This window comes from Netta rufina (genome assembly GCF_964035555.1).
Source record: "Netta rufina genome assembly, chromosome: 36".
NCBI lineage: Eukaryota > Metazoa > Chordata > Aves > Anseriformes > Anatidae > Netta > Netta rufina.
The window spans coordinates 355202-380001 of NC_140160.1; the positions used below are offsets into that span (position 1 = coordinate 355202).

The 24800-nt window shown below is 62.3% G+C and overlaps 1 protein-coding gene across 1 annotated transcript; it reads left to right on the top strand.

Annotated features, from left to right (window-relative positions):
• Positions 1 to 12812: 12812 nt before the first annotated feature.
• Positions 12813 to 23384, top strand: PPP5C (protein phosphatase 5 catalytic subunit). Its single transcript, XM_084304201.1, is given in 14 exon segments — positions 12813 to 12944; positions 14945 to 15186; positions 15751 to 15898; positions 16635 to 16756; positions 16891 to 16956; positions 17057 to 17155; positions 17273 to 17378; positions 18462 to 18604; positions 20784 to 20871; positions 20976 to 21016; positions 21130 to 21308; positions 22627 to 22708; positions 23306 to 23344; positions 23346 to 23384. Coding segments are annotated over 14 exon segments (1497 nt in total). The 5' UTR covers positions 12813 to 12826; the 3' UTR covers positions 23370 to 23384.
• The last annotated feature ends 1416 nt before the right edge of the window (positions 23385 to 24800 follow it).

The following is a 24800-nucleotide window of genomic DNA, read 5'->3' on the forward strand; positions in this document are numbered from 1 at the left end:
ACTCCCCATAAGGGCCCCTTGGGACCCCCGTAGGGGACCCGTGGGACCCCATAGGGCCCCCCCCCAAAAAAAAAAAGCCCCCCCCCCGGTGTGTAGGATCGGGGAGGTTGCGGGGTACGCCCCCGAGGAGCTGCTCGGCTGCTCCCTCTACGAGTACGTCCACGCCCGCTCGACTCGACTCGACACCCTGAGCAGGAGCGTGCACACCCGTGAGTGCCCCCCCCCCGAACCCCAAAATTTACCCCCCCCACCCCCCCACCCACCTTTGGGACCCCCCCTCAACCCGACAGCCCTCCCCACCTGCTCCCCGTAGAGCCCCGATGTCCTGCCCGGAGCCCCGACCCTAATATCCCCCCCCCCACACACGCACACCCCAAACCTGACATCGCACCCCAATGCCCCCCCCCCCCCCCGTGCACCCCAAAATCCCACCCCAGTGCTCCTGGGCATGTCTGGGGGCACCCCAAATATCCCCCTGGGCACCCCAATATCCCCCTCCAGGCACCCCATGGCACCCCAATATCTCCCCTGGGCACCCCAATATCCCCCCCAGCACCCTCTGGGCACCCCAATATCTCCCCTGGCACCCCACTACCCCCCCCAGCACCCTCTGGGCACCCCAATATCTCCCTTGGGCACCCCTTCAGCACCCCACTACCCCCCCCAACACCCTCTGGGCACCCCAAACCCCCTTCAGCACCCCTTGTCGCGCCCCCCCCCCGGCACCCTTGGGTGACCCGTGTCCCCGGGGTGGCCGCAGTGCTGAGCAAGGGCCAGGCGGGTGACGAGCCAGTACCCGCTTCCTGGCCAAGCGGGGGGGGTTCCTGTGGCGCAGACCCAGGCCACCGTCATCGCCAACAGCCGCAGCGCCCAGCCCGAGGGCATCGTCTGCCTCCACTTCGTCCTCAGGTGGGCCACGGGGACACGGGGACACGGGGACACGGGGACACGGGGCCACGGGGACGGGCACCCCCCCCCTCACGCCTATAGCCCAGCCCCCGCTGCTTCTACAGGGGCTTCTGCGCACCCCGTTAGGCTGTACCCCATCCTTAGTGCCTTTTGGGGGTGCAGAACCCTGTCCCCCCATCCCTTATATCCCACCCTTAATTTTCTTGGGGTGCGGTATCCCATACCCCATAGGCTGTACCCCATTCCTAACGCCTCTTGGGGTGCAGCACCCCAACCCCATCCCCTTATATCCCATCCCTAGTGTGTCTTGGGGTGCGGTATCCCATACACCATAGGCTGTACCCCATCCCTAACGCCTTCTGGGGTGCAGCACCCCGACCCCATCCCTTATATCCCATCCCTAGTGTGCCTTGGGGTGCGGTATCCCCATACCCCATAGGCTGTACCCCATCCCTAACGCCTTCTGGGGTGCAGCACCCCCGATCCCATCCCTTATATCCCATCCCTAGTGCGTCTTGGGGGTGCAGCACCCCGACCCTATCCCTTATATCCCATCCCTAGTGCATCTTGGGGTGCGGTATCCCCATACCCCATAGGCTGTACCCCATCCTTAGCACTTTTTTTGGTGCAGAACCCTGTCCCCCATCCCTTATATCCCATCCCTAATTTTCTTGGGGTGCAGCACCCCATACCCCATAGGCTGTACCCCATCCCTAACGCCTTTTGGGGTGCAGCACCCCGACCCCATCCCTTATATCCCATCCCTAGTGCGTCTTGGGGTGCAGCACCCCATACCCCATAACGTTATGGTGCTCAGCACCCTGTACCCTACACCCCGTACCCATACCCGGTGCCCCTTGGAGGGTCAGCACCCCATACCCCATAACATTATGGTGCTCAGCACCCCATACCCCGTAACTTTATGGCAGTCAGCACCCCATACCTCATACCTTTATGGTGCTCAGCACCACGTACCCCATAACTTTATGGTGCTCAGCACCCTGTACCCTACACCCCATACCCAGTGCCCCTTGGAGGTTCAGCACCCCATACCCCATACCTTTATGGTGCTCAGCACCCCGTACCTTACACCCCATACCCTATCTCCTTGGGGGGGTCAGCACCCCATACCCTATAACTTTATAGTGCTCAGTACCCCATACCCCATAACTTTATAGTGCTCAGCGCCCCGTACCCCATAACTTTATGGCGCTCAGCACCCTGCACCCTACACCCCGTACCCATACCCGGTGCCCCTTGGAGGGTCAGCACCGCCATACCCCATAACTTTATAGTGCTCAGCACCCCATACCCCATAACGTTATGGTGCTCAGCACCCCCGTACCCTATACCCCGTACCCATACCTGGTGCCCCTTGGAGGGTCAGCACCCCGTACCCCATAACTTTATGGTGCTCAGCACCCCATACCTCATACCTCTATGGTGGTCAGCACCCCGTACCCCATAACTTTATGGTGCTCAGCAGCCCGTACCTTACACCCCATACCCTATCTCCTGGGGGGGGGGGGGCAGCACCCCGTACCCTATAACTTTATGGTGCTCAGCACCCCGCACCCTACACCCGTACCCATACCGCGTGCCCCTTGGGGGGTCAGCACCCCGTACCCCAGCCCCTGATGGGGTGGGTGCCCACGGCGGGGGGTCCCGTCCCGCAGCCGCGTGAGCAGCGCGGGGTGGTGCTGTCGCTGGAGCAGACCCAACGCCGGGGTGAGGGGCGCCGCCTGCCCCCCCCCCGCGCCCGGCCCTGACGCCCCCGACCACCGTCCTCAACCTCAGCCTCGGTGGGCAACTGGGGGCGACTGGGAGCACTGGGAACGGGACGGGATGGGACGGGATGGGATGGGATGGGGGTGCTGGGAGCACTGGGAATGGGATGGGATGGGATGGGGATGGGATGGGATGGGATGGGAGGGATGGGATGGGATGGGATGGGATGGGGGTGCTGGGAGCACTGGGGAGTGCTCTGGGAGCACTGGGAAGTGCATCGGGGACAACTGGGACAGTACTGGGGGCACGGGGAGCACTGGGAATGGGACTGGTTAGGGGGACTGGGAGCACTGGGAAGTGCAATGGCAGCACTGGCAGCAACTGGGGGCAACTGGGAGCACTGGAATGGGCTGGGCTGGGCTGGGCTGGGCTGGGATGGGATGGGATGGGATGGGATGGGATGGGATGGGATGGGATGGGGGTGCTGGGAGCACTGGGAATGGGATGGGTTGGGGGCACTGGGAAGGGTTGGGGGGTGCTGGGAGGGTACTGGGGGCAAAGGGGAGCACTGGGAATGGGCTGGGCTGGGGGTACTGGGGAGCACTGGGAAGTGCACTGGGAGCACTGGGGGCAACTGGGAATGGGATGGGATGGGATGTGGGTGCTGGGAGCACTGGGAATGGGATGGGTTGGGGCACTGGGGGCACTGGGAAGGGTTGGGGGCTGCTGGGAGGGTACTGGGGGCACTGGGAGGGGTTTGGGGGGGCAATGGGAGCACATTGTGGGGGTACTGGGGGCACTGGGAGGGAATGGGGGGGGCCGTGGGGTTTGGTTCGTGGGGGTCCGGGGGGTGATGAGGAGCTGGGGGTGGTCCTGGGGTTGGGGGGGGGCACCCCTGGGGCGCTTTGGGGGCATTGGGGGATTGAGGGGGGGTCCTGGGGTTGGGGGGGGGGGGCATTGGGGGATCGAGGGGGGGTCCCTGGGGCGCTTTGGGGGGAGGGTCTGTGGTGGTCCTAGGGCTTTTGGGGTGGGGGGGCGGAGGGGGGGGGGGGGTTATCCGGAGGGTACAGCCCTGGGGAGGTTTGGGGGTGCTATGGGGGGGGTCCCTCAGGGTCCCCCCCCCCCAATTAACGCCACGGGCAGGGGGTGGGGGGGCCGCGGGTGCTGGCGTTCGTGCGGCCGGCCCACGTCCCCGAGGCGGCGCTGCAGCGGGACCCCCGGCGCTTCTGCTCCCCCGAGCTCGCCCGGCTCCTCGCCCCCATCTTCGACCCCCCCCCCGACCCCCCCCCGCCGTCGACCCCGCAGCCCCTCCCCGGTGAGTCCGACCCCCCCGGGAGCTGGGTGATTTAATGGGGGGGGGGGGGGGGATTTTTTTTTGGGGGGGGGGTCTCAGCCGTGTGTTGGGGTGGGTGGGGGGGGAGCTGGCAAAGCTTGAGGGGGGGTCTTGGGTGATTCTGGGGGGTTGAATGTGGGGGGGGGGGCGTGGGGGGGCTCAGGGGGGTCGTGGGGGGGGTGGGAGCAGGGAAAATGGGGATGAATGGGCACGTAAAGGGGCGGGGGGTGGGAAGGGGGAGGGGGGACAGGGAATTAGGGGGCGGCTTTGGGGGCCCTGAGGGGTGGTCCCTGGGGGGGGGTGGTTCCGGGGGTGGGGTGGTCCCTGGAGGGGGGGGTTACTTGGGGGGGGTGGGGTCCATGGGGGGGGGTCTTGGGGGTGGCTTTGGGGCTCCCAGCTGGGCTATGGGGGGGTCTGCAGGGAGGGGGGGGTACCGGGTACGTGGGGGGGGTCCTTCCCTGGCTACTGGGCGGGTCTGTGGGGGGGGGGGGTCCCAAAAGGACCACTGGGGGGGGGTGGGGGGGATTGGAAGTCGTGGCTGGGCTGTGGGGGTTCCTGGGGGGTCCTTGGGGGGAGGGTCCCGGGGGGGGGGGGGGGGGCGTCCTATCCGGGCTGGGGACCTCCAGGAGCCCACCGGGGGCTCTGGGGGGGTCCCCGGGGTCTCCATGGTCGTGCCCCCCCCCCCCCCAGCCCCCCGGGGACGAGCTGCTCTTCGAGGTGCAGAAGCTTTTTGCCGGGACCCCGGGGCCCGGCACGCGCCTGCAGGTATTTGGGGGGGGGGTCCGCGGGGGGGGCGCAGAACCGCACCCGGCAGCCCCAGAGCTGGGGGGCGCCCCCTGGACCCCCCCCTTGCTACCCACCCCACCCCCCCCCCCCCAGGCGGCCCCCCTGGACCTGGCCATGCTGGCCCCCTACATCCCCATGGACGGGCGACTTCCAGCTGGGCGGGGCCGAGGCGCCAAGGGGGCGGGGCCAGCGCCCCGCCGGCCCCCGCCCCCTCGGCCGAGGCCCCGCCCCCCCGGCCCCCGGGCCCGGAGCTTCCCTGGACGAGGCCCGCCCCGCCCCGCCCAGGTCCCGCCCTCCCGCGCTGGGGTAGTGACCCCGCCCTCGGGCCCGGCCCCGCCCCTATGCCCCGCCCCGCCAGGAAGAGGTGGGCGGGGCTAGGGGCGGGGCTAACGGAGGGGAGGGGCCAAGGGCCGGATGGGGGCGTGGTCGGGGGGCGTGGTCATGGTCAGGGGGCGTGGCTAAGGGAGGGTGCTGAATGAGCGTGGTTGGGGGCGTGGTCAAAAGGGGTGTGGATAAGGGGGCGTGGTCAGGGAAGGGGCGTGGTCAAGAACATATGGATGGGGGCACACTTTGTGGGCGTGGCTGTGGGCGTGGTCACTGAGGGGGCGTGGTTAAGGGTGGGCGTGGCTAAGGGGTGGTGCTGGATGGGTATGGTGAAGGGGCGTGGTTGGGGGCGTGGCCAATTGGGTATTGGTGGGGGCATGGTCAGGGAGAAATTGTGGCTGGAGGGCGTGGTTAAAGGGAGGGCGTGGCTAAGGGGGCGTGGCTAAAGAGGGCACTGGTTGGGCGTTGCTGGGGGCGTGGTCGGGGTAGGGGCGTGGTCAGAGGGTGTGGCTAAGGGGCTGTGCTCGGTGGGCGTGGCTGGGGGCGTGGTCGAAGTGGGCGTGGCTTATGTGGGCGTGACCGGGGGGGGGGGCGTGGTCATGGTGATGGATTGGGGGGCGGGGCCTGCTCATTGCAGGAGGCTGAGAATAGGGGGGAGGGTGTGTGTGGCTTGAGTGGGCGTGGCCCGAGGGGGGCGTGGCCTGAGGGGGCGTGGCCTGAGGGGGGTGTGACGTCACTGCACAGGGCGAGGGACCCCACCGGGGAGGACGTGGGGGCCCCCCTGAAGCGCCCCGAGCTCGACCCCCAGCTGCTGCCCCCCCCTCGGCCTGGTACAGGGGGGGAGGTCATGGGGGGGGGGTCATGGGGGGGGGGACGGGACACGGAGGGGGATACTGAGGGGGGGTCCCAAGGGGGGAAGGGGTAATTGGGGGGGGTCACGGGGGGGGTGCAGAGGGATGTGGGGGGGGGGACCCAGGAGGGTGGGGGGGGGGCAAAGGGGGTGAGGGAGGACGTGGGAATGGGGAGGGGGGGCGGAGGGGGGGGCACGAGGGGGGGAGGGAGGGGAAATGGTGGGGGTTGGGGACAGGCTGGGGGGGTTGGGGGTGTCCTGCCCCCCCCCCTGCCCCCCACGTCCCTATTGTCACCCCCCCCCACAGGGGCTGCTGCTGAGCGGGGACGACCCCCCCCGGGCTGAGCCCCCGCCTGGGGCAGGAGCAGCCCCTCGGTGACGGGGGGGGGCCTGAAGGGGGGGGGGGGAGGGTTGAGATGGGAGGGGGGGAGGAGCTCAAAACCTTGGGGGGGATCCCCAAATTGGGGGGTAAACCCAAAACCATGGGGGAGCACCCAAAAGGGGGGATGCTGAAACCGAGGGGGGGGGCCCAAAACACGGGGGGGGGGGGGGGGTCCTAACCTGGGGGGGCTGAGACCTGCAGGGAGCCCCAAACTGCCCCCCCCCCCAAAAAAAAAAATCAGGGGCGTGCGTGATAGTGGGGGGGGTATCCACGATGGGGGAGCCCCACACAGGGGATGGGCACTACTAAGGGTGACTGGGGGAGGGGCGGGGGGGGGCACCCCAATAATATTTTTTGCCCCCCCCCCCACAGCGCTGCTGGGTGATGGCCTGGCCCTGCCGGAGGTCCCACCCCCGGGGCCCCCCCCAGGAGGAGGGAGACTGAGGTCGAAGGGGTCCCGGTGGGGGGCCCCCCAGGGCCCACGTCTGGAGAGCAACTGAGGGGGGGGGGGGCACATGATTCCCCCCCCCCCCCCCCAAAAAAAAACCACAACAGTGGCGGGTCCAAGGCAACGACCCCCCCCTAACACCAAATGGGGGCCCCCAAAACACCCCTCAAAGCCCCCCAAAGTGGGGGGGGGGGGGGGGGCTGGAACACCAACAGTGCCCCCCCCCCCCCCGACCCACAAAACTGGGGGGGGAGGGCCCAAACCTTCCCCCCCCCCCCCCCCGGATGCATCATGGGGAGAGCGATGGCCCCAGCGAGAAATGGGGGGGGGGGCACCCAAAGCTACGTCCCCCCCCCCCTCCCCACACAGTGCCCCCCCCAACCCTCAGGTGCCCCCAGTACCCCCCAATTTCCACCATTTCCCTCCCCCCTTGCCCCCCCCCCAAATTCTCCCCCTCACAGACCACAATTTTGGGGCCCCCCCCCTCAGCACATGCCCCCCCCCCCACCCCAAAACCCATGAGACCCCCAAATTCCCGCTGGGGCCTCCTAGGCCCCCCCCTCCTACCTCGGCCTGCCCCCCCCCTCCCCGGGGGGGGGCTTTGTGGGGGGGGTGCATCCCCCCAATCGGTGCTGGGCTGAAAATGCCCCTTTGGGGGGGGCCCCGGGGACCCCCCCCCCCCCCCCCACCATCTGGGACCACCGGGGCAGTGCCCCCCCCCCCCCGCTGGGACCCTTTTTATACAGCTCCCTCCTGCGCAGCCCCGGGAGCTCCGGAGAGGGAAGCCCTCGTGCAAGGGCCTCGTGCAAGAGCCACCCCCTCATGTAAAAGCCGTCCTCGTGCACGAGCTGCCCTTGTGCAAGAGCCTCACTTGGAAGCCTTGTGCAAGAGCTGCCCTTGTGCAAGAGCTGCTCTTGTGCAAGAGCCTCGTGCGACTGTCGCACTCGTGCAAGAGCTGCCCTTGTGCAAGAGCTGCTCTCACGCACAGAGCCTAGTGCAACAGTTGTGCAAGAGCTGCCCTCGTGTCAGAGCCACCTGTGTCAGAGCCACCCTCGTGCAAGAGCCTCGTGCAAGAGCTGCGGATGTGCAACAGCCTCATACAGAAGCCTCGTGCGAGAGCCGCCCTTGTGCAAGAGCTGCCCTCGTGCAAGAGCCTTGTGCAAGAGCTGCCCTCGTGCAAGAGCCTCGTGCAAGAACCACCCTCGTGCAAGAACCACCCTCGTGCATGAGCTGCCCTCGTGCACAATCCTCGTGCGAAACCCCACCCTCGTGCAAGACCCCCGTGCAAGAGCCGTCCTCGTGCAAGAGCCTCGTGTGAACGCCACCCCCCGCTCCCCCCCCGGCCCCCCCCCCAGCCTGGCCGCTCATCGGGCCCAGCTCCGCGCTCGGCTCTCGTGTGGCCTGAGCCGGGCGGGAGGGGGGAAAGGGGGGGCGCAGGGTGGGGGGGGGGGCTCACCCGAGGCCCCCCCCCCCCCCCCCCATGGTGCTGCAAAGGGCGGGGGCCCAGAGCCGCTGGGAGCCACACGCACACCCCCAGCCCCCCCCCCCCCCGCACCCTCCCCCTTGTTTCGCTTTGGGGGGCCTTGTACCGCCCCCCCCCGCAATGCTGTGCCCCCCCCCCTGCACCCCCATAAACCGGCCCTGAACCTCCGACGGCTCTGCCTCTGCCTGGGGGGGGGGGCACCGGGGGAGGGAGGGACACGAGGGGGGACGCTCCTATGGGGGCACCTGGGGAGGGGGCCACGGGAAGCACCATGGCCACTCTGGTACCTCTAAGGCCATCTATGGTCCTCTTGCCCCCTCTCTATGGTCATGGCCCCCTCTCTATGGTCCCTGTCCCCCTCTATGGTCCCTACCCAAATCTATGGTCCCTGCCCCTCCCTATGGTCATTGCCCCTCTCAATGGTCCTCTTGCCCCTCTCTATGGTTCCTTACATTCTCTATGGTCATTGACCCTCTCTATGGTCATTGCCCCCCTCTATGTTCCCTGTGCCCCCTCTATGGTCCCTGATCCAATCTATGGTCCCTGCCCCTCTCTATGGTCCCCCACCTCTATGGTCATTGAGCCTCTTTATGGTCATTGTCATTCTCTATGGTCATTGCCCCTCTCTATGGTCCATGAACCTCTCTATGGTCCCTGCTCATCTCTATGGTCCCTGCCCCTCTCTATGGTTCCCCTCCCTCTATGGTCATTGACCCTGTTTATGGTTATTACCCCTCTCTATGGTCCTCTTGCCCCTCTCTATGGTTACTACCCATCTCTACGGTCATTGCCCATCTCTATGGTCCGTGCTCCTCTCTATGGTCCTCCCTCTCTATTGTAATTGATGCTCTTTATGGTCATTGTCCCTATCTATGGTCATTGCCCATCTGTAAGGTACGTGACCCTCTCTATGGTCTCTGCCCATCTCTATGGTCCTTATTCATCGCTATGGTCCCTGCCCCTCTCTATGGTCCCCCCCCTCTATGGTCATTGACCATCTTTGTGGTCATTGCCCATCTCTATGGTTCCTGACACTCTCTATGATCTCTGCCCCTCTCTAGGGTTATTGACTCTCTCTATGGTCATTACACCTCTCTATGGTTATTGCCCCTCTCTATGGTCTCTGACCCTCTCTATGGTTATTGCTCCTCTCTATGGTCCTCTCACCCCTTCCTATGGTCATTGACCCTCTCTATGGTCCCCCCTCCTCTATGGTCATTGACCCTCTTTATGGTCATTGTCCCTCTCTATGGTCTTTGACCTTCTCTGATATACTCTCGCCCCTCTCTATGGTCATTGCACCTCTCAATGGTCCCTTCACCTCTCTTTGGTCCTCTCGCCCCTCTCTATGGTCATTGACCCTCTTTGTGGTCATTGTCCCTCTCTATGGTCATTGCACATCTCTAGGGTCCGTAACCCTCTCTATGGTCTCTGCTCATCTCAATGGTCATTGCCCCTCTCAATGGTCATTGTCCCTCTCTATGGTCATTGCCCATCTCTATGGTTACTGCCCCTCTTTATAGTCCTCTCGCCCTTCTATATGATCACTGCCCCTCTCTATGGTCCCTTCACCTCTCTATGGTCCCCTCGCCCCTCTTTATAATCATTGTCCCTCTCTATGGTCATTGCCTCTCTCTATGGTCCCCCCTCCTCACAATGGTCATTGACCCTCTTTATGGTCATTGTCTCTCTCTATGGTCATAGACCCACTCTATCATCCTCTCGCCCCTCTCTATGGTCATTGTCCCTATCTATGGTCTTTACTCATCCCTATGGTCCCTGCCTCTCTCTATGGTTCCCCCCCTTCTCTATGGTCATTGACCCTCTTCATGGTCATTGTCCTTCTCTATGGTCATTGCCCTCTCTATAGTCCCCCCCCTCTCTATGGTCATTGACCCTCTTTATGGTCATTGTCATTCTCTATGGTCATTGCCGCTCTCTATGGTCATTGCCTGTCGCTATCATCCTCTTGCCCTTCTCTATGGTCGTTGCCCCATCTCTATGGTCTCTTCACCTCTCTATGGTCATTGCCCCTCTCTATGGTCCTTACCCATCTCTACGGTCCTTGCCCCTCTCTATGGTTATTGCCCTTCTCTATGGTCCTCTCACCTCTCTCTATGGTCATTGCCTGTCACTATCATTCTCTAGCCCCTCTCTATGATCATTGCCCCATCTCTATGGTCCCCCTCCTCTCTATGGTCATCGACCCTCTTTATGGTCATTGTCATTCTCTATGGTCATTGCCCCTCTCTATGGTCCCTTACTCCCTCTATGGTGATTGACCTTCTTTATGGTCATTGTCCCTCTGTATGGTCATTGCCCATCTCTATGGTCCCTGCCCCTCTCTATTGTCATTGCCCCTTGATTCAAAGATCGAAGCTGAAATTCCTTTAAGTGGTCTATTCTTTATTGCAGCGCTGGATGCACGGGGGATCTCTCCACCTATCGTGCATACCCAAAGCAGAAAGCAGTCTTGAATTTATACAATCAATCTATCAATATTCTACAAGCACCTATACATATTCATTACCTACCCCCGCCTTCCCTCGCTTCTCATGCTAATTAGCCTTTTGGCACCTTGCGCCTGCGTAGAGCCTCCCAAGAATTGCAGGCAGGGGTCTTTGGGACGTGGGCAGGGGTCTTTGGGAGTCTTCCTCACAGTGTACTTTTCACCTTTGGTCAGGAATCTGCTGAATTGGCATGTTTCTTAATTGCAAGAGCTGGTTGTTGCTAATTCTTCCGTTTGTTGTATCTTTATAATGAATTCCAATGTCCAGTTTTGAGATTTATAGTCCTTACATTCGTTTCTCTGTCCGCCTGCCGCTTCCTTATCATGAGTTCCAGTGTCTTGTTTCGAGATATACAGTCAATGTCTGGGGATTGTCCTTGCCTCCCCAATACCTCCTTAATCAATCCCCCCTTTTCTTTTCCCATGCAAATTCTTTTGCATCAGATACTTCTATTATTTGCAGTAACACAACACAGCAGGCATCTAAACAACATAATCCTAACACAAATATTCCTAACTAATTTCTACTAATGCGATTAGAGCAATGAAAACTTGTTTCAACCATTAGAAATTGGGCAACCAGGAGGTTAACTTATTCCATATTTCACTAAAACTAAACTAAATATGAAAGATCATCTTTACTGATCTCATGTAGGATCCTTGTCTGCTTCCATATTTCTTCCAGGTCGGTAGAGATCCTTCCACTCTGATCTACATACATACAACAACTTGTGTTTATTACTGTACAGACTCCCCCTTGAGCGGCCAGTAACAAGTCTAGGGACATCCAATTTTGTAATACTGCCTGTGATAAACTAGATATCTCTTCTTGTTGAGCCTTTATAGCATCCAGAGTTTTGTTTTCTAACTTCTCTATAATTGCAGAAATATTAACTATCGCCTTTTCCAATTCACTCACTCCTAACCATGGGATAAACCATCGAACGAAACTACGAAAAGCGGTGTGTCTCTCTATCAATGGATTGTTAATTTTTCCTCTGATTCTCTGGATATGATTTCTCAAGTAACCTCGAGGCACTACATCATGTACTGTCATATTGGGGACTACCGCTCCAAGAGTGCAAGTTCCCTTCCAATTCTCGGGCAAGACCTTACGGGCTGTATCACTGCATAGCCAACATCACCCTTTTCCTTCTGGAACTGGCCAGCTGGTTGAATTTGCCCAGCCGCTAGTCGTACTAATATCAATTGTTCAATTACAAGATGTCTGATTCCCCACATAAGTAGTACTCGTATTTATACAATCCTGTTTTCCTATACCCTTAGGCAGGTTACACCTTTGTACCCATCCATAGTAAGATTCCAACGGCAGGAAGCTACTCACTTCTAGTTCCAAAACTTCTTCATATTTTCGACCCCAAGCTGTGTTTTCCCACAAATTAGCCCAAGCTAAACTTGCAGGCAAGGGAATCCCAATTAACACTACACCCTTATGCTACACGATACACCCCTACACTCCCATGCTCTGGCAGATGGGTGCATACCCAACATCTCGTCTTATTAATTACTTGAGATATTTGTATTAAGGTCAGGTGTAAGTTCTCATCCCAAGTTGCCCACCCCAAATCTGACAACCACACCCCCGCAATCATTAGGATCTGGAAAACCATAATTTTGGTCCAATTGGAGTGGTGGTCCATATCCTCGCCGGGGCCTTCTTCACCCTTGCACAGCGGATCCAAGCTGCCTGCTCCTTGATCTCAGTGGCGCTGTGTTGTCAGTGGTACCTGGTACGGTCCCGTCCACTTCCCTTCCATTTTTCCTCCAGGGCTTGTCCTGAAAAAGCCTTTTTATATATAAATATATAATCCCCGAGCTCAAAGGGGTGGATTGGTTGATCCAAGCCTCTAACCCCGGTTCCGAACACAAATTTATGCCCTTTAATTAATTCCTGGTCGCGAGGCCGCTCCGCCTGCTCCCCTCTACGGCCCCGCCTCGCCTCGCCCCCGGGGGCGCGCGCCCGTTTACGACAGTGCCGCCGGGCGCGGCCGCGTTTGCGACGGCGGCGGCGGCGCGGCGGGTAACGGCGGCCGGGGCGCTTTACGGCCCGGCGATGGCGGACGGCGAGCGGGCGGAGAGCTGCGGCTGCCCCGGGCGGCCCCCGAGCCCCGCGGAGCAGGACCAGGCCGAGGCCGAGGCCCTCAAGACCCAGGCCAACGAGTTCTTCAAAGGTACCGCCGGGGGGGGGGGGGGGAGTCGGGGGGGGGGGGGGGGAGTCGGGGGGGCGGGGGGCTGCCAAATAGGGAGCCATTGGGGGTAATGAGGGCAAGGGGCTGCCAGATAGGGAGCTGCTGGGGGCAGGGGGCTGCCAAATAGGGAGCCATTGGGGGGTCATGAGGGCAAGGGGCTGCCAGATAGGGAGCTGCTGGGGGCAATGGGTGCAGGGGGCTGCCAGATAGGGAGCTAATATGGGGAGGGGGCTGCCAAATAGGGAGCTATTGGGGGTAATGAGGGCAAGGGGCTGCCAGATAGGGAGCTGCTGGGGGCAGGGGGCTGCCAAATAGGGAGCCATTGGGGGGTCATGAGGGCAAGGGGCTGCCAGATAGGGAGCTGCTGGGGGCAATGGGTGCAGGGGGCTGCCAGATAGGGAGCTACTATGGGGAGGGGGCTGCCAAATAGGGAGCTATTGGCGGTAATGAGGGCAGGGGGCTGCCAGATAGGGAGCCATTGGGGGGTAATGAGGGCAAGGGGCTGCCAGATAGGGAGCTGCTGGGGGCAGGGGGCTGCCAGATAGGGAGCTGCTGGGGGCAATGGGGGCAGGGGGCTGCCAGATAGGGAGCTAATATGGGGAGGGGGCTGTCAGATAGGGAGCTATTGGGGGCAGTGAGGACAAGGGGCTGCCAGATAGGGAGCTGCTGGGGGCAGGGGCTGCCAAATAGAGAGCTAGTGAGGGGAGGGGGCTGCCAGTTAAGGAGCTAATGAGGGAGGGGGCTGCCAAATAGGGAGCTATTGGGGGCAATGAGAGCAAGGGGCTGCCAGATCGGGAGCTGCTGGGGGCAGGGGGCTGCTAGATAGGGAGCTATTGGGGGCAATGGGGGCAGGGGGCTGCAAGATAGGGAGCTGCTGGGGGCAGGGGGCTGCCAAATAGGGAGCTATTAAGGGCAACTAGGGCAAGGGGCTGCCAGATAGGGAGCTATTGGGGGCAATGAGGGCAAGGGGCTGCCAGATAGGGAGCTGCTGGGGGCAGGGAGCTGCCAGATAGGGAGCTGCTGGGGGCAATGGGTGCAGGGGGCTGCAAGATAGGGAGCTATTGGGGGCAGTGAGGGCAGGGGACTGCAAGATAGGGAGCTAATATGGGGAGGGGGCTGCCAGATAGGGAGCTGCTGGGGGCAGGGGCTGCCAAATAGGGAGCTAGTGAGGGGAGGGGGCTGCCAAATAGGGAGCTATTGGGGGCAATGAGGGCAAGGGGCTGCCAGATCGGGAGCTGCTGGGGGCAGGGAGCTGCCAGATAGGGGGCAATGGGGGCAGGGGGCTGCCAGATAGGGAGCTAATATGGGGAGGGGGCTGTCAGATAGGGAGCTATTGGGGGCAATGGGGGCAGGGGGCTGCAAGATAGGGAGCTATTGGGGGCAATGGGGGCAGGGGGTTGCCAGATAGGGAGCTATTGGGGGGCAATGAGGGCAGGGGGCTGCCAAATAGGGAGCTAATGAGGGGAGTGGGCTGCCAAATAGGAAGCTATTGGGGGCAATGGGGGCAGGGGGCTGCAAGATAGGGAGCTGCTGGGGGCAGGGGGCTGCCAAGTATGGAGCTATTGGGGGAAATGAGAGCAAGGGGTTGCCAGATAGGGTGATACTAAGGGGAGGAGGCTGCCAGATAGGGAGCTATTGGGGTCAGTGAGGAAAAGGGCTGCCAGACAGTGAGCTTTTGTGGTGAGTGAGGGGAGGGGGCTGCCAGATAGGGAGCCACTGAGGGCAATGAGGAGAAAGGGCCTGCTAGATAGGGAGCTTTTGGGGGTGGTAAAGGGGAGGGGGCTGCCAGATAGGGAGGCAGTTAGAGAGAAGAGCCCCAATTAGGGGAGGGGGACGCGGCGCTCAGCAGAGCCGCCGCACCGAGCAGCACGTGGCGAGCCCCTGGGGTGTGTGTGAGGGGGTTGTTTGTTTTTTTTTTTGGGGTGGGGGGGGGGGGTCTCACCCCGGGGCTCCGTCCCCGCTGACGCCTGCCGGTGGCCCAGGGAAGGACTACGAGAAGGCGGTGGAGTACTACAGCCGCGCCATCGAGCTGAACCCCGGCAACGCCATCTACTATGGGAACCGGAGCCTGGCCTACCTGCGCACCGAGTGCTACGGCTACGCCCTGGCCGACGCCACGCGCGCCATCGAGCTGGACAAGAAGTATGTCAAGGGCTACTACCGCCGCGCCGCCAGCAACATGGCCCTGGGCAAGTTCAAGGCCGCCCTGCGCGACTACGAGACGGTGAGGCTGGAGGGAGGGGGCGTGGGGGGGCTCGGTGGCTTCGTTTTGTCTTTTTTACCCTTTTTTTCCAGCGGCTCAGGGACCCCCGCGCGGTGTCGGAGCAGCCCTGAGGGCTGTTGGTGGGGGTAGCCCCGTGGGTTGGCCTCGCCGTGGTGTCCAGGAGGGCTGGGAGAGCCTCCCTGCCGTGCTGACGGCACCCAGAAATGAGGAGGGGGGCTCTGGGGAGCTGTCTCAGACCCCCCCTCAAAAAAAAAACAACAAACAAGAGCATGAGGGTTTCCTTGTGTCCATCCCCACTCTGTTAGTGAGTTCCCTGCCCGCTCAGGGCCTTATGGCCCCCTCCCCACATGCCCTAAAGCTTTGGGGCCGCCTGGGGACCTCCTGATGCCCCCTGAGTGCTGTCAGGGCCCCCCCTTGTTCCCCTCCCTGACCATCAGAGCTGTGGGGTGCCGTGGGGCACGCGGTCTGCCTGCAGCCAGAGAAATCCTCGGGGACCCTGGGGACCCCCTGGAGGGGGATGGGGGGGGCGCGTGTCCCCGTCCCCTGACGCCTTGGGCCCTGCAGGTGGTGAAGGTGAGGCCCAACGACAAGGACGCCAAGCTGAAGTACCAGGAGTGCAACAAAATCGTCAAGCAGAAGGCCTTCGAGCGGGCCATCGCCAGCGACGAGCAGAAGCGCTCCGTCGTCGACTCCCTCGACATCGAGAGCATGAGTGAGGCTCTCCCCGTGTCCCCCCCCACCCCCCCCCACACACACCCAAAGTCCAGATGCTGCTTTCTCTGGGGACAGGGCAGGAGAAACGGGTCCTGGGGCTGCTTATGGGGGGACTTGGGGGTCTCTGCTAAAAGTTGAGGGTCCTCTCGGAGGGTCCCGGGTGCTCTGGGGGTGTCTGGGGGTGATTGGGGCTCTGCTAGGGGGTCTTGGATGGCTGTGAGGGTCTCCAGGGAAGGCTCAGGGTCCCCACAGGGGTTGTGGGGGGCTGTGATGGGTCCTAGCAGAGGCCTGGGGTCTCCTTGGGGGTCTTGGAGTCCTTTTGAGAGCCCCCATGAGGATCCTGGGGGGGGGCAGATCCCTGCAAAGATCCCTGGCAAAACCTCGGGATCACCTGGAAGGGTCCTGGGGGGGGCTTTGGGGTCCAAGTAGAGGCTCTGGGTTCCAGTGAGAACCTTGAGGAACTGCAGCGGGGGGTCCTGAAGGGTCCTGAAGGGTCTTGAGGGACCCACGAGGTCCCCGTGGTGGTCTCGGAGTCCCTGTGAGGGTCACCAGAAGAGTTTTGGGGTCCTCGGGGTGCCTGTGAGCACCCCCGGAGAGCTCCCGGGTATTTTCCTGGGGGCCACGAGCTTTCAGGGAAGGATGCTGAGTGCACCACGGCCCCTTGAGGCCTTGTCCCCGTTGTCCCCTTGTGTCACCAGCTGCCGGGGGGGTCGGGGGGGGGCTTCGTTTTGCAGCCATCGAGGACGAGTACAGCGGCCCCAAGCTGGAGGACGGCAAAGTCACGCTGGCTTTCATGAAGGAGCTGATGCAGTGGTACAAGGAGCAGAAGAAACTCCACAGAAAATGCGCCTACCAGGTGCCCCAGATCTCCCAAAACTCCCACCCCAGAGCCCCTCGGTGGGGACCACCCCGTCCCCCGAGTGCCACATGTCCCCCGTTGTGTGTGTCCCCCCCCCCCCCCTTTTCCCCGCTGCCCGTTTGCCCCGGCAGATCCTGGTGCAGGTGAAGGAGGTGCTGGCCAAGCTGCCCACCTTGGTAGAAACGACGCTGAAGGAGGTGGGTGCCCCTCGCCGGGTGCTGGGACCACCCTGGGGGGGGCCCGGTGGAGGTGTCCCCCCCCCCAACTCTGGGTGGTGACGTTCGGTCCCAAACGCAGACGGAGAAGCTGACGGTGTGCGGGGACACCCACGGGCAGTACTACGACCTGCTGAACATCTTCGAGCTCAACGGGCTGCCCTCCGAGTCCAACCCCTACGTATCCCCCGGCCGAGGGGACGTCGTGGGGACGGGTGGCAGCGTGGGGTGGGGGAAAAAGGGAAAAAAAACAAAAAAAAAAAGGGGAAAAGGGGCTGTTTTCCTGAACCACCCGCAGATATTCAACGGGGACTTCGTGGACCGCGGCTCCTTCTCGGTCGAGGTCATCCTCACGCTCTTCGGCTTCAAGCTGCTCTACCCCGATCACTTCCACTTGCTCCGAGGTAAGGCGGCCGCCGCGGGTGCTGGGTGTCATGGGGCAGGTTGTGGGGCTGCGTCGAGCAGCCCTGGCTGTGGGGTTTTGTCCCTCACGTCCTGGGATTGTGTCCCCTGCCTGGGGCCACAAGGCTGCGTGCCCCGGTCTTGGCTGCGGCGATGGGTTTTGGGGACTCGTCCCCCATCCTTGGTTGTGGGGCTGGGTTTTGGGGACTTGACTCTTGTCCTGGGTTTTGGGGCCAGGTTTTGGGGACTCGTCCCCTGTCCTTGGTTGTGGGGCTGGGTTTTGGGGACTCGACCCTTGTCCTGGGTTTTGGGGCCAGGTTTTGGGGCCTCGTCCCCCATCCTTGGTTGTGGGGCTGGGTTTTGGGGACTTGACTCTTGTCCTGGGTTTTGGGGCCAGGTTTAGGGGACTCGTCCCCTGTCCTTCCTTGATTGTGGGGCTGGGTTTTGGGGACTTGACCCTTGTCCTGGGTTTTGGGGCCAGGTTTTGGGGACTCGTTCCCCATCCTTGGTTGTGGGGCTGGGTTTTGGGGACTTGACCCTTGTCCTGGGTTTTGGGGTCAGGTTTTGGGGACTCGTCCCCTGTCCTTCCTTGATTGTAGGGCTGGGTTTTGGGGACTCGTCGCCTGTCCTGGGTTTTGGGGACTCGTCCCCCATCCTTGGTTGTGGGGCTGGGTTTTGGGGACTCGACCCTTGTCCTGGGTTTTGGGGTTAGGTTTTGGGGCCTCGTCCCCTGTCCTTGGTTGTGGGGCTGGGTTTTGGGAACTCGTTCCTCGTCCTTGGTTGTGGGGCTGGGTTTTGGGGACTTGACTCTTGTCCTGGGTTTTGGGGCCAGGTTTTGGGGACTCGTCCCCCATCCTTGGTTGTGGGGCTGGGTTTTGGGGACTCGTTGCCTGTCCTGGGTTTTGGGGACTCATTTGGGGCCCCACTCCCCCAGGTGTGCCCCATCCCACCTCCTCAGCTCCTCGCCCCCTGTCCCGGCTGCCTGGCGTGTCCCCAATCCTCAGGGCTGATTTCGGGAGGGGAGGGGGGGGGGGGGTCCCTGGCCCTGTCCCCCCCCCCCAAAAACCACCTGCGTGTCCCCGCAGGGAACCACGAGACGGACAACATGAACCAGATCTACGGCTTCGAAGGGGAGGTGAAGGCCAAGTACACGGCGCAGATGTTCGCCCTCTTCAGCGAGGTCTTCGAGTGGCTGCCCCTGGCCCAGTGCATCAACGGCAAAGTGCTGGTGGGTGACCCCGGGGGGGGGCCGGGGGGGCTGTCCCCGTGTGGGTGGGGGGGCATTGGGTGTCCCCATGTGGGGTTCTAGGGGGCCTGTCCCCATTTGGGGCCGGGGGGGCTGTTCCTATGTGGGTGGGGGGGCATTGGGTGTCCCCGTGTGGGGTCCTGGGGGGACTGTCCCCATTTGGGGTCCGGGGGGCTGTTCCTGTGTGGGTGGGGGGGCATTGGGTGCCCCTGTGTGGGGTCCTGGGGAGTCTGTCCTCATTTGGGTTCTGGGGGTCGTCCCTATTTGGGTCCAGGGGGCTTTCCTCGTGTGGGTTGGGGGTGTCCCCGTGTGGGGTCCTGGGGGGCCTGTCCCCATTTGGGGTCTGGGGGGGGCTGTCCCTGTGTGGGTGGGGGGGCATTGGGTGTCCCCGTGTGGGGTCCTGGGGGGGCTTTCCACATATGGGGCCCGGGGGTCGTCCCCATTTGGGTCCAGGGGGCTGTTCCTGTGTGGGTGGGGGGGCATTGGGTGTCCCTGTGTGGGGTCCTGGGGGCCCTGTCCCCATTTGGGGCCTGGGGGTCATCCCCATTTGGGGTCTGGGGGGCTGTTCCCGTGTGGGTGGGGGGGCATTGGGTGTCCCTGTGTGGGGTCCTGGGGGCCCTGTCCCCATTTGGGGCGTGGGGGGCTGTTCCTATGTGGGTCTGGGGTTGTCCCTGTTGGGGTTGGGGTCTGGGGGGGGCTGTTCCCGTGTGGGTGGGGGGGCATTGGGTGTCCCCGTGTGGGGTCCTGGGGGGACTGTCCCCATTTGGGGTCCGGGGGGCTGTTCCTGTGTGGGTGGGGGGGCATTGGGTGTCCCATGTGGGGTCCTGGGGGGCCTGTCCCCATTTGGGGCCTGGGGGTCATCCCCATTTGGGGTCTGGGGGGCTGTTCCTGTGTGGGTGGGGGGGCATTGGGTGTCCCTGTGTGGGGTCCTGGGGGCCCTGTCCCCATTTGGGGCCTGGGGGTCATCCCCATTTGGGGTCTGGGGGGCTGTTCCCGTGTGGGTGGGGGGGCATTGGGTGTCCCTGTGTGGGGTCCTGGGGGCCCTGTCCCCATTTGGGGCGTGGGGGGCTGTTCCTATGTGGGTCTGGGGTTGTCCCTGTTGGGGTCAGGGTCTGGGGGGGCTGTCCCCGTGTGGGTGGGGGGGCATTGGGTGCCCCTGTGTGGGGTCCTGGGGAGTCTGTCCTCATTTGGGGCCTGGGGGTCATCCCCATTTGGGGGCTGGGGGGCTGTTCCCATGTGGGTGGGGGGGCATTGGGTGTCCCCGTGTGGGGTCCTGGGGGGGCTGTCCCCATTTGGGGCCCGGGGGTCGTCCCCATTTGGGTCCAGGGGGCTGTTCCTGTGTGGGTGGGGGGGCATTGGGTGTCCCCGTGTAGGGTCCTAGGGGGGCTGTCCCCTTTTGGGGTCTGGGGGGCTGTTCCTATGTGGGTCTGGGGTTGTCCCTGTTGGGGTCAGGGTCTGGGGGGGCTGTCCCCGTGTGGGTGGGGGGGCATTGGGTGCCCCTGTGTGGGGTCCTGGGGAGTCTGTCCTCATTTGGGGCCTGGGGGTCATCCCTATTTGGGTCCAGGGGGCTGTTCCCATGTGGGTGGGGGGGCATTGGGTGTCCCCGTGTGGGGTCCTGGGGGGCCTGTCCCCATTTGGGGTCCGGGAGGCTGTCCCTGTGTGGGTGGGGGGGCATTGGGTGTCCCCGTGTAGGGTTCCAGGGGCAGCTGTCCCCATTTGGGGTCTGGGGGGCTGTTCCTATGTGAGTGGGGGGGCATTGGGTGTCCCCATGTAGGGTCCTGGGGGGCTGTCCCCATTTGGGGCCTGGGGGTCATCCCCATTTGGGTCCAGGGAGCTGTCCCCGTATGGGTGGGGGGGCATTGGGTGTCCCCGTGTGGGGGTCCTAGGGGGCCTGTCCCCATTTGGGGTCTGGGGGGGCTGTTCCTACGTGGGTCTGGGGTTGTCCCTGTTGGGGTTGGGGGTCTGGGGGGGCTGTCCCTGTGTGGGGTGGGGGCCTCCCCTGTGTTGGTCTGGTGTGTCCCAGTTTGGGTCTGGGGGGCTGTTCCCATGGGGGTCTGGGGGATGTCCCTGTTGGGGTCAGGGTCCTGGGGGGTGTCCCTGTTTGGGTTGTCCCCATTTGGGTCCGGGGGTGTCCCCGTGCCCACCTGCCTGCCCCCCCCAGATCATGCACGGTGGCCTCTTCAGCGAGGACGGCGTCACCCTCGACGACATCCGCAAGATCGAGAGGAACCGGCAGCCCCCAGACTCAGGTGGGACTCGGGGCTTTATGGGGGGGTGTCCCCTGTGTCCCCCCGCCCCCCCCACCCGCTGTGGGGTTTGGGGAGGGGTCCCTAACCCTACACCTCCCGTGCAGGTCCCATGTGCGACCTGCTGTGGTCGGACCCGCAGCCGCAGGTGAGTTGCTCGCCGCCCTACAACAACGGGGCCCGGTCCCCCCAAAATAACCCTTGTGTTGGGGGGGGGGGGGGGCTGTGACGGTGACTCCCCCCCTCCCAAAACCTTTCCAGAACGGCCGCTCGGTCAGCAAGAGGGGGGTGAGCTGCCAATTCGGGCCGGACGTCACCAAAAGCTTCTTGGAGCGCAACCGCCTCGACTACATCATCCGCAGCCACGAGGTCAAGCCCGAGGGCTACGAGGTGGCCCACGATGGCAAGTGCGTCACCGTCTTCTCCGCGCCCAACTACTGGTGAGTGGCAACGGGGGGACGGCCGTGCCACCCCCCCTCCAGCTCCAGGGGGACCCCTGAGCTGAAAGGCAGGTCCCCCGCGGAGCCCCCGAGCTCGTCCCGTGCTAGCGAGGGGCTGGGTGGGTGAGGGAAAGGCTGTGGGCGATATTAGGACCTCAGATTATGGATATTAGGACCCCAGATTACGGATATAAGGATCCCCAGATTATGGATATCAGGACCCTCATATTACGGATATCAGGACCCCCAGATTACGGACATTAGGACCCCCAGATTATGGATATAAGGATCCCCAGATTATGGATATTAGAATCCCCAGATTATGGATATTAGGACCGCTGATTATGGATATTAGGACCCCAGATTACGGATATTAGGACCCCCAGATTACGGATATCAGGACCCCAGATTACGGATATTAGGACCTCAGATTATGGATATTAGGATCCCCAGATTATGGATATTAGGACCCTTAGATTACGGATATCAGGACCCTCAGATTATGGATATTAGGACCCTCAGATTACGGATATTAGGACCCCCAGATTACGGATATTAGGACCCCAGATTACGGATATTAGGACCCCAGATTACGGATATTAGGACCCTCAGATTACGGATATTAGGACCCCAGATTACGGATATTAGGACCCCCAGATTATGGATATTAGAATCCCCAGATTATGGATAATAGGACCCCAGATTACGGATATTAGGACCCCAGATTACGGATATTAGGACCCCCAGATTATGGACATTAGGACCCCCAGATTATGGATATCAGGAACCTCAAATTACGGATATCAGGACCTCAGATTACGGATATTAGGACCCCCAGATTACAGATATTAGGACCCCCAGATTATGGATATTAGGACCCTCATATTACGGATATCAGGACCCTCAGATTATGGATATTAGGACCCCCAGATTATGGACATTAGGACCCCAGATTATGGATATTAGGACCCCCAGATTACGGACATTAGGACCCTCAGATTATGGATATTAGGACCCCAGATTATGGATATTAGGAGCCCCAGATTATGGATATTAGGACCCCAGATTACGGACATTAGGACCCCAGATTACGGACATTAGGGCCCCAGATTATGGATATTAGGAAGAATTTCTGTTCTGGGAGGGTTGTGAGGCGTTGGGATGGGCCGCCCGGGGGGGGGGTGGCGGAGTCACCATCCTCGTGTCCCCATTTTTTGTGGGGATCGGGGTGGGTTTCGTGCCCCCCCCCCTCCCCAGCACCTCTCTGGGGGGCCCTCTCGGTGTCCCCCAATTTTTGTGTGCCCCCCCCCCCCCGCAGTGACCAGATGGGCAATATGGGCTCCTACATCCACCTGCGAGGCGGCGACCTGCGCCCCGACTTCCACCAGTTCACAGCAGTGGTGAGTTTTTTTTGGGGGGGGGGGCCCCAAATCCGAGACACCCCCCCCCTTCCCCTCCCCCCCCCCCCACGGGTAACCCCCCCCTCAACCCCAGAAGCCTCAAATCCTCTTGGGGGTGGTTGGGGACACCACACCCTTCCCTATGTCCCCCCCCCCACACACACCCCGTGGCCTGGGGGGGGGGGCGGACATAGGGAAGGGTTTTTTTTTTTTGGGGGGGGGATGCTCATGGGGTCATAAGCAGGCTATGGGGCAAACGGGGGGGGGGCGATGGGGGCACAGGAGGGCTTTTGTGGGCATGGGGGGGGCTTTGAGGGGCTGGGGGGGGTCTAGAGGGAGCTATGGGGGGGTTTTGGGGAGTCGGGGGGCTTTGGGGGGGGGTTTGGGGAGATGGGGGGCTATGGGGGGGGCTTTGGGGGGACGTGGGGGGGCTATGGGGGGGGTCTTTGGGGGGAGTGGGGGGCTATGGGGGGTGCAAGGGAGGGGCAGCCCCCCCGGGTGGGATTTGGGGAAGGGGGGGGGCAGGTTCAGGGGTGCCCCCCCTCCCCCCCCGGGCCCCCCAACCCCATTTTTTCCTCTTTTTTTCCCCCCCCCCAGCCTCACCCCAATGTCAAGCCCATGATGTACGCCAACACCCTTGCTGCAGCTGGGCATGATGTGACCCCCCCCGCGGCACCCAGGGGTGTGCCCCCCCCCTCACCCCCCCCCCCCCCCCCCAAAAAAGCCCCAACCGCACCCCCCACCCCCCCCTCCCCCCCCTCCACCCCCCCAGGGCGTTTTTAATATATTGGAAGATTGTATTTATTCCTCCCCTCCCCCCCCCCCCACCTCCTCCCAGTGCTCCCAGTTTGGGGGCTGCGCTGGGGAGGGGGGGGGGGTGGCATTTTGGGGGGGGGGGGGGGCTGCTCCCCCTGATAAGCAATAGGGGGGGGGGGGGCCGTGCCCCCGGCTGTCCCCCCCCCCCCCAGGCTGGGCGGTTTTACTGTCTGTAATTAAAGATGTTAAAATAAATAAAATTATTATTGTAAAGCGGGGGGGGAGCCGCCTCGATTTTGGGGGGGGGGGGGGGGGGGCACTGAGAGGGGGGGGGCGCCGTTGCCATGGCAACCGCGGGGCTGCTGCCCCCCACTTCCGCCTGTCCACGTGACCCGGGCGCTGTTGCCATGGCGGGCAATGGTTGCCATGGCCGCGCGGGGGGGGGCGGGGCTCGCTGCCCACGTGACCCCCGCCGTCGAGCGGCGGCCAACCGGCGCAGCGCTCTCATCCCGCGGCAGCCAATGGGGGGACTTCACACGGCGGGGGGGGGGGGGTGTGCAGTGAAGCGATTGGACTGTGCACTTAGTCACGTGGTCTGCACTTTTGGGTAGACCTGTGCAGTGCCAGCAGTTGGACTTGAACGTTATGGGTCCCTTCCAGCTCGGGATATTCTACGATTCTACGATTATTTCTTCATTATCTCTAATTCAGGAATGTGTGCAATAGTGCAAAGCCACCTGCAAATTCCTTTCCCACACAAGACCCACGAGGATCATTGAGTCAAACGCCAGGCTCCACACAGAACCGCCCGATATCAGAGAATGTTAGAGCGTTGTGCAAACGCTTGACTTGTCTTGACTTCCTGCAGGCTTGGAGCCATGCCCAATGCCCTGGGCAGCTTGTCCCAGTGCCCAACCACTCTCTCAGTGAAAAACCTTTTCCTAACACCCAGCCTCAGCCTCCCCTGTCCCAGCTCCGTGCTGTTCTCTCGGGTCCTGTCACTGTCCCCAGAGAGCAGAGCTCAGCACCTGCCTGTGGTGCAATTGCCTGAAGTAACTAGGAAAATAAAACTAACATTCACATTTTAAAGAAAATGCACAGCATTGAAAAGGCTTTCAGGGTAGGGCATAGCTGCATTACCTGAGCGTTCCCTAGGCTTCCAACCTTGGATGCTATTGCGCTGGGGGAACCTGGTGTGCTAGCTCTAAGGAACAGTATGGAGCGTAGAGCAGAGTGGAGACACCACGGTTGGGCTCTGTGACCAGGTGGGGACTCATAGAATCATAGAATCCTAGAATATCCTGAGTTGGAAGGGACCCTTAAGGATCATCAAGTC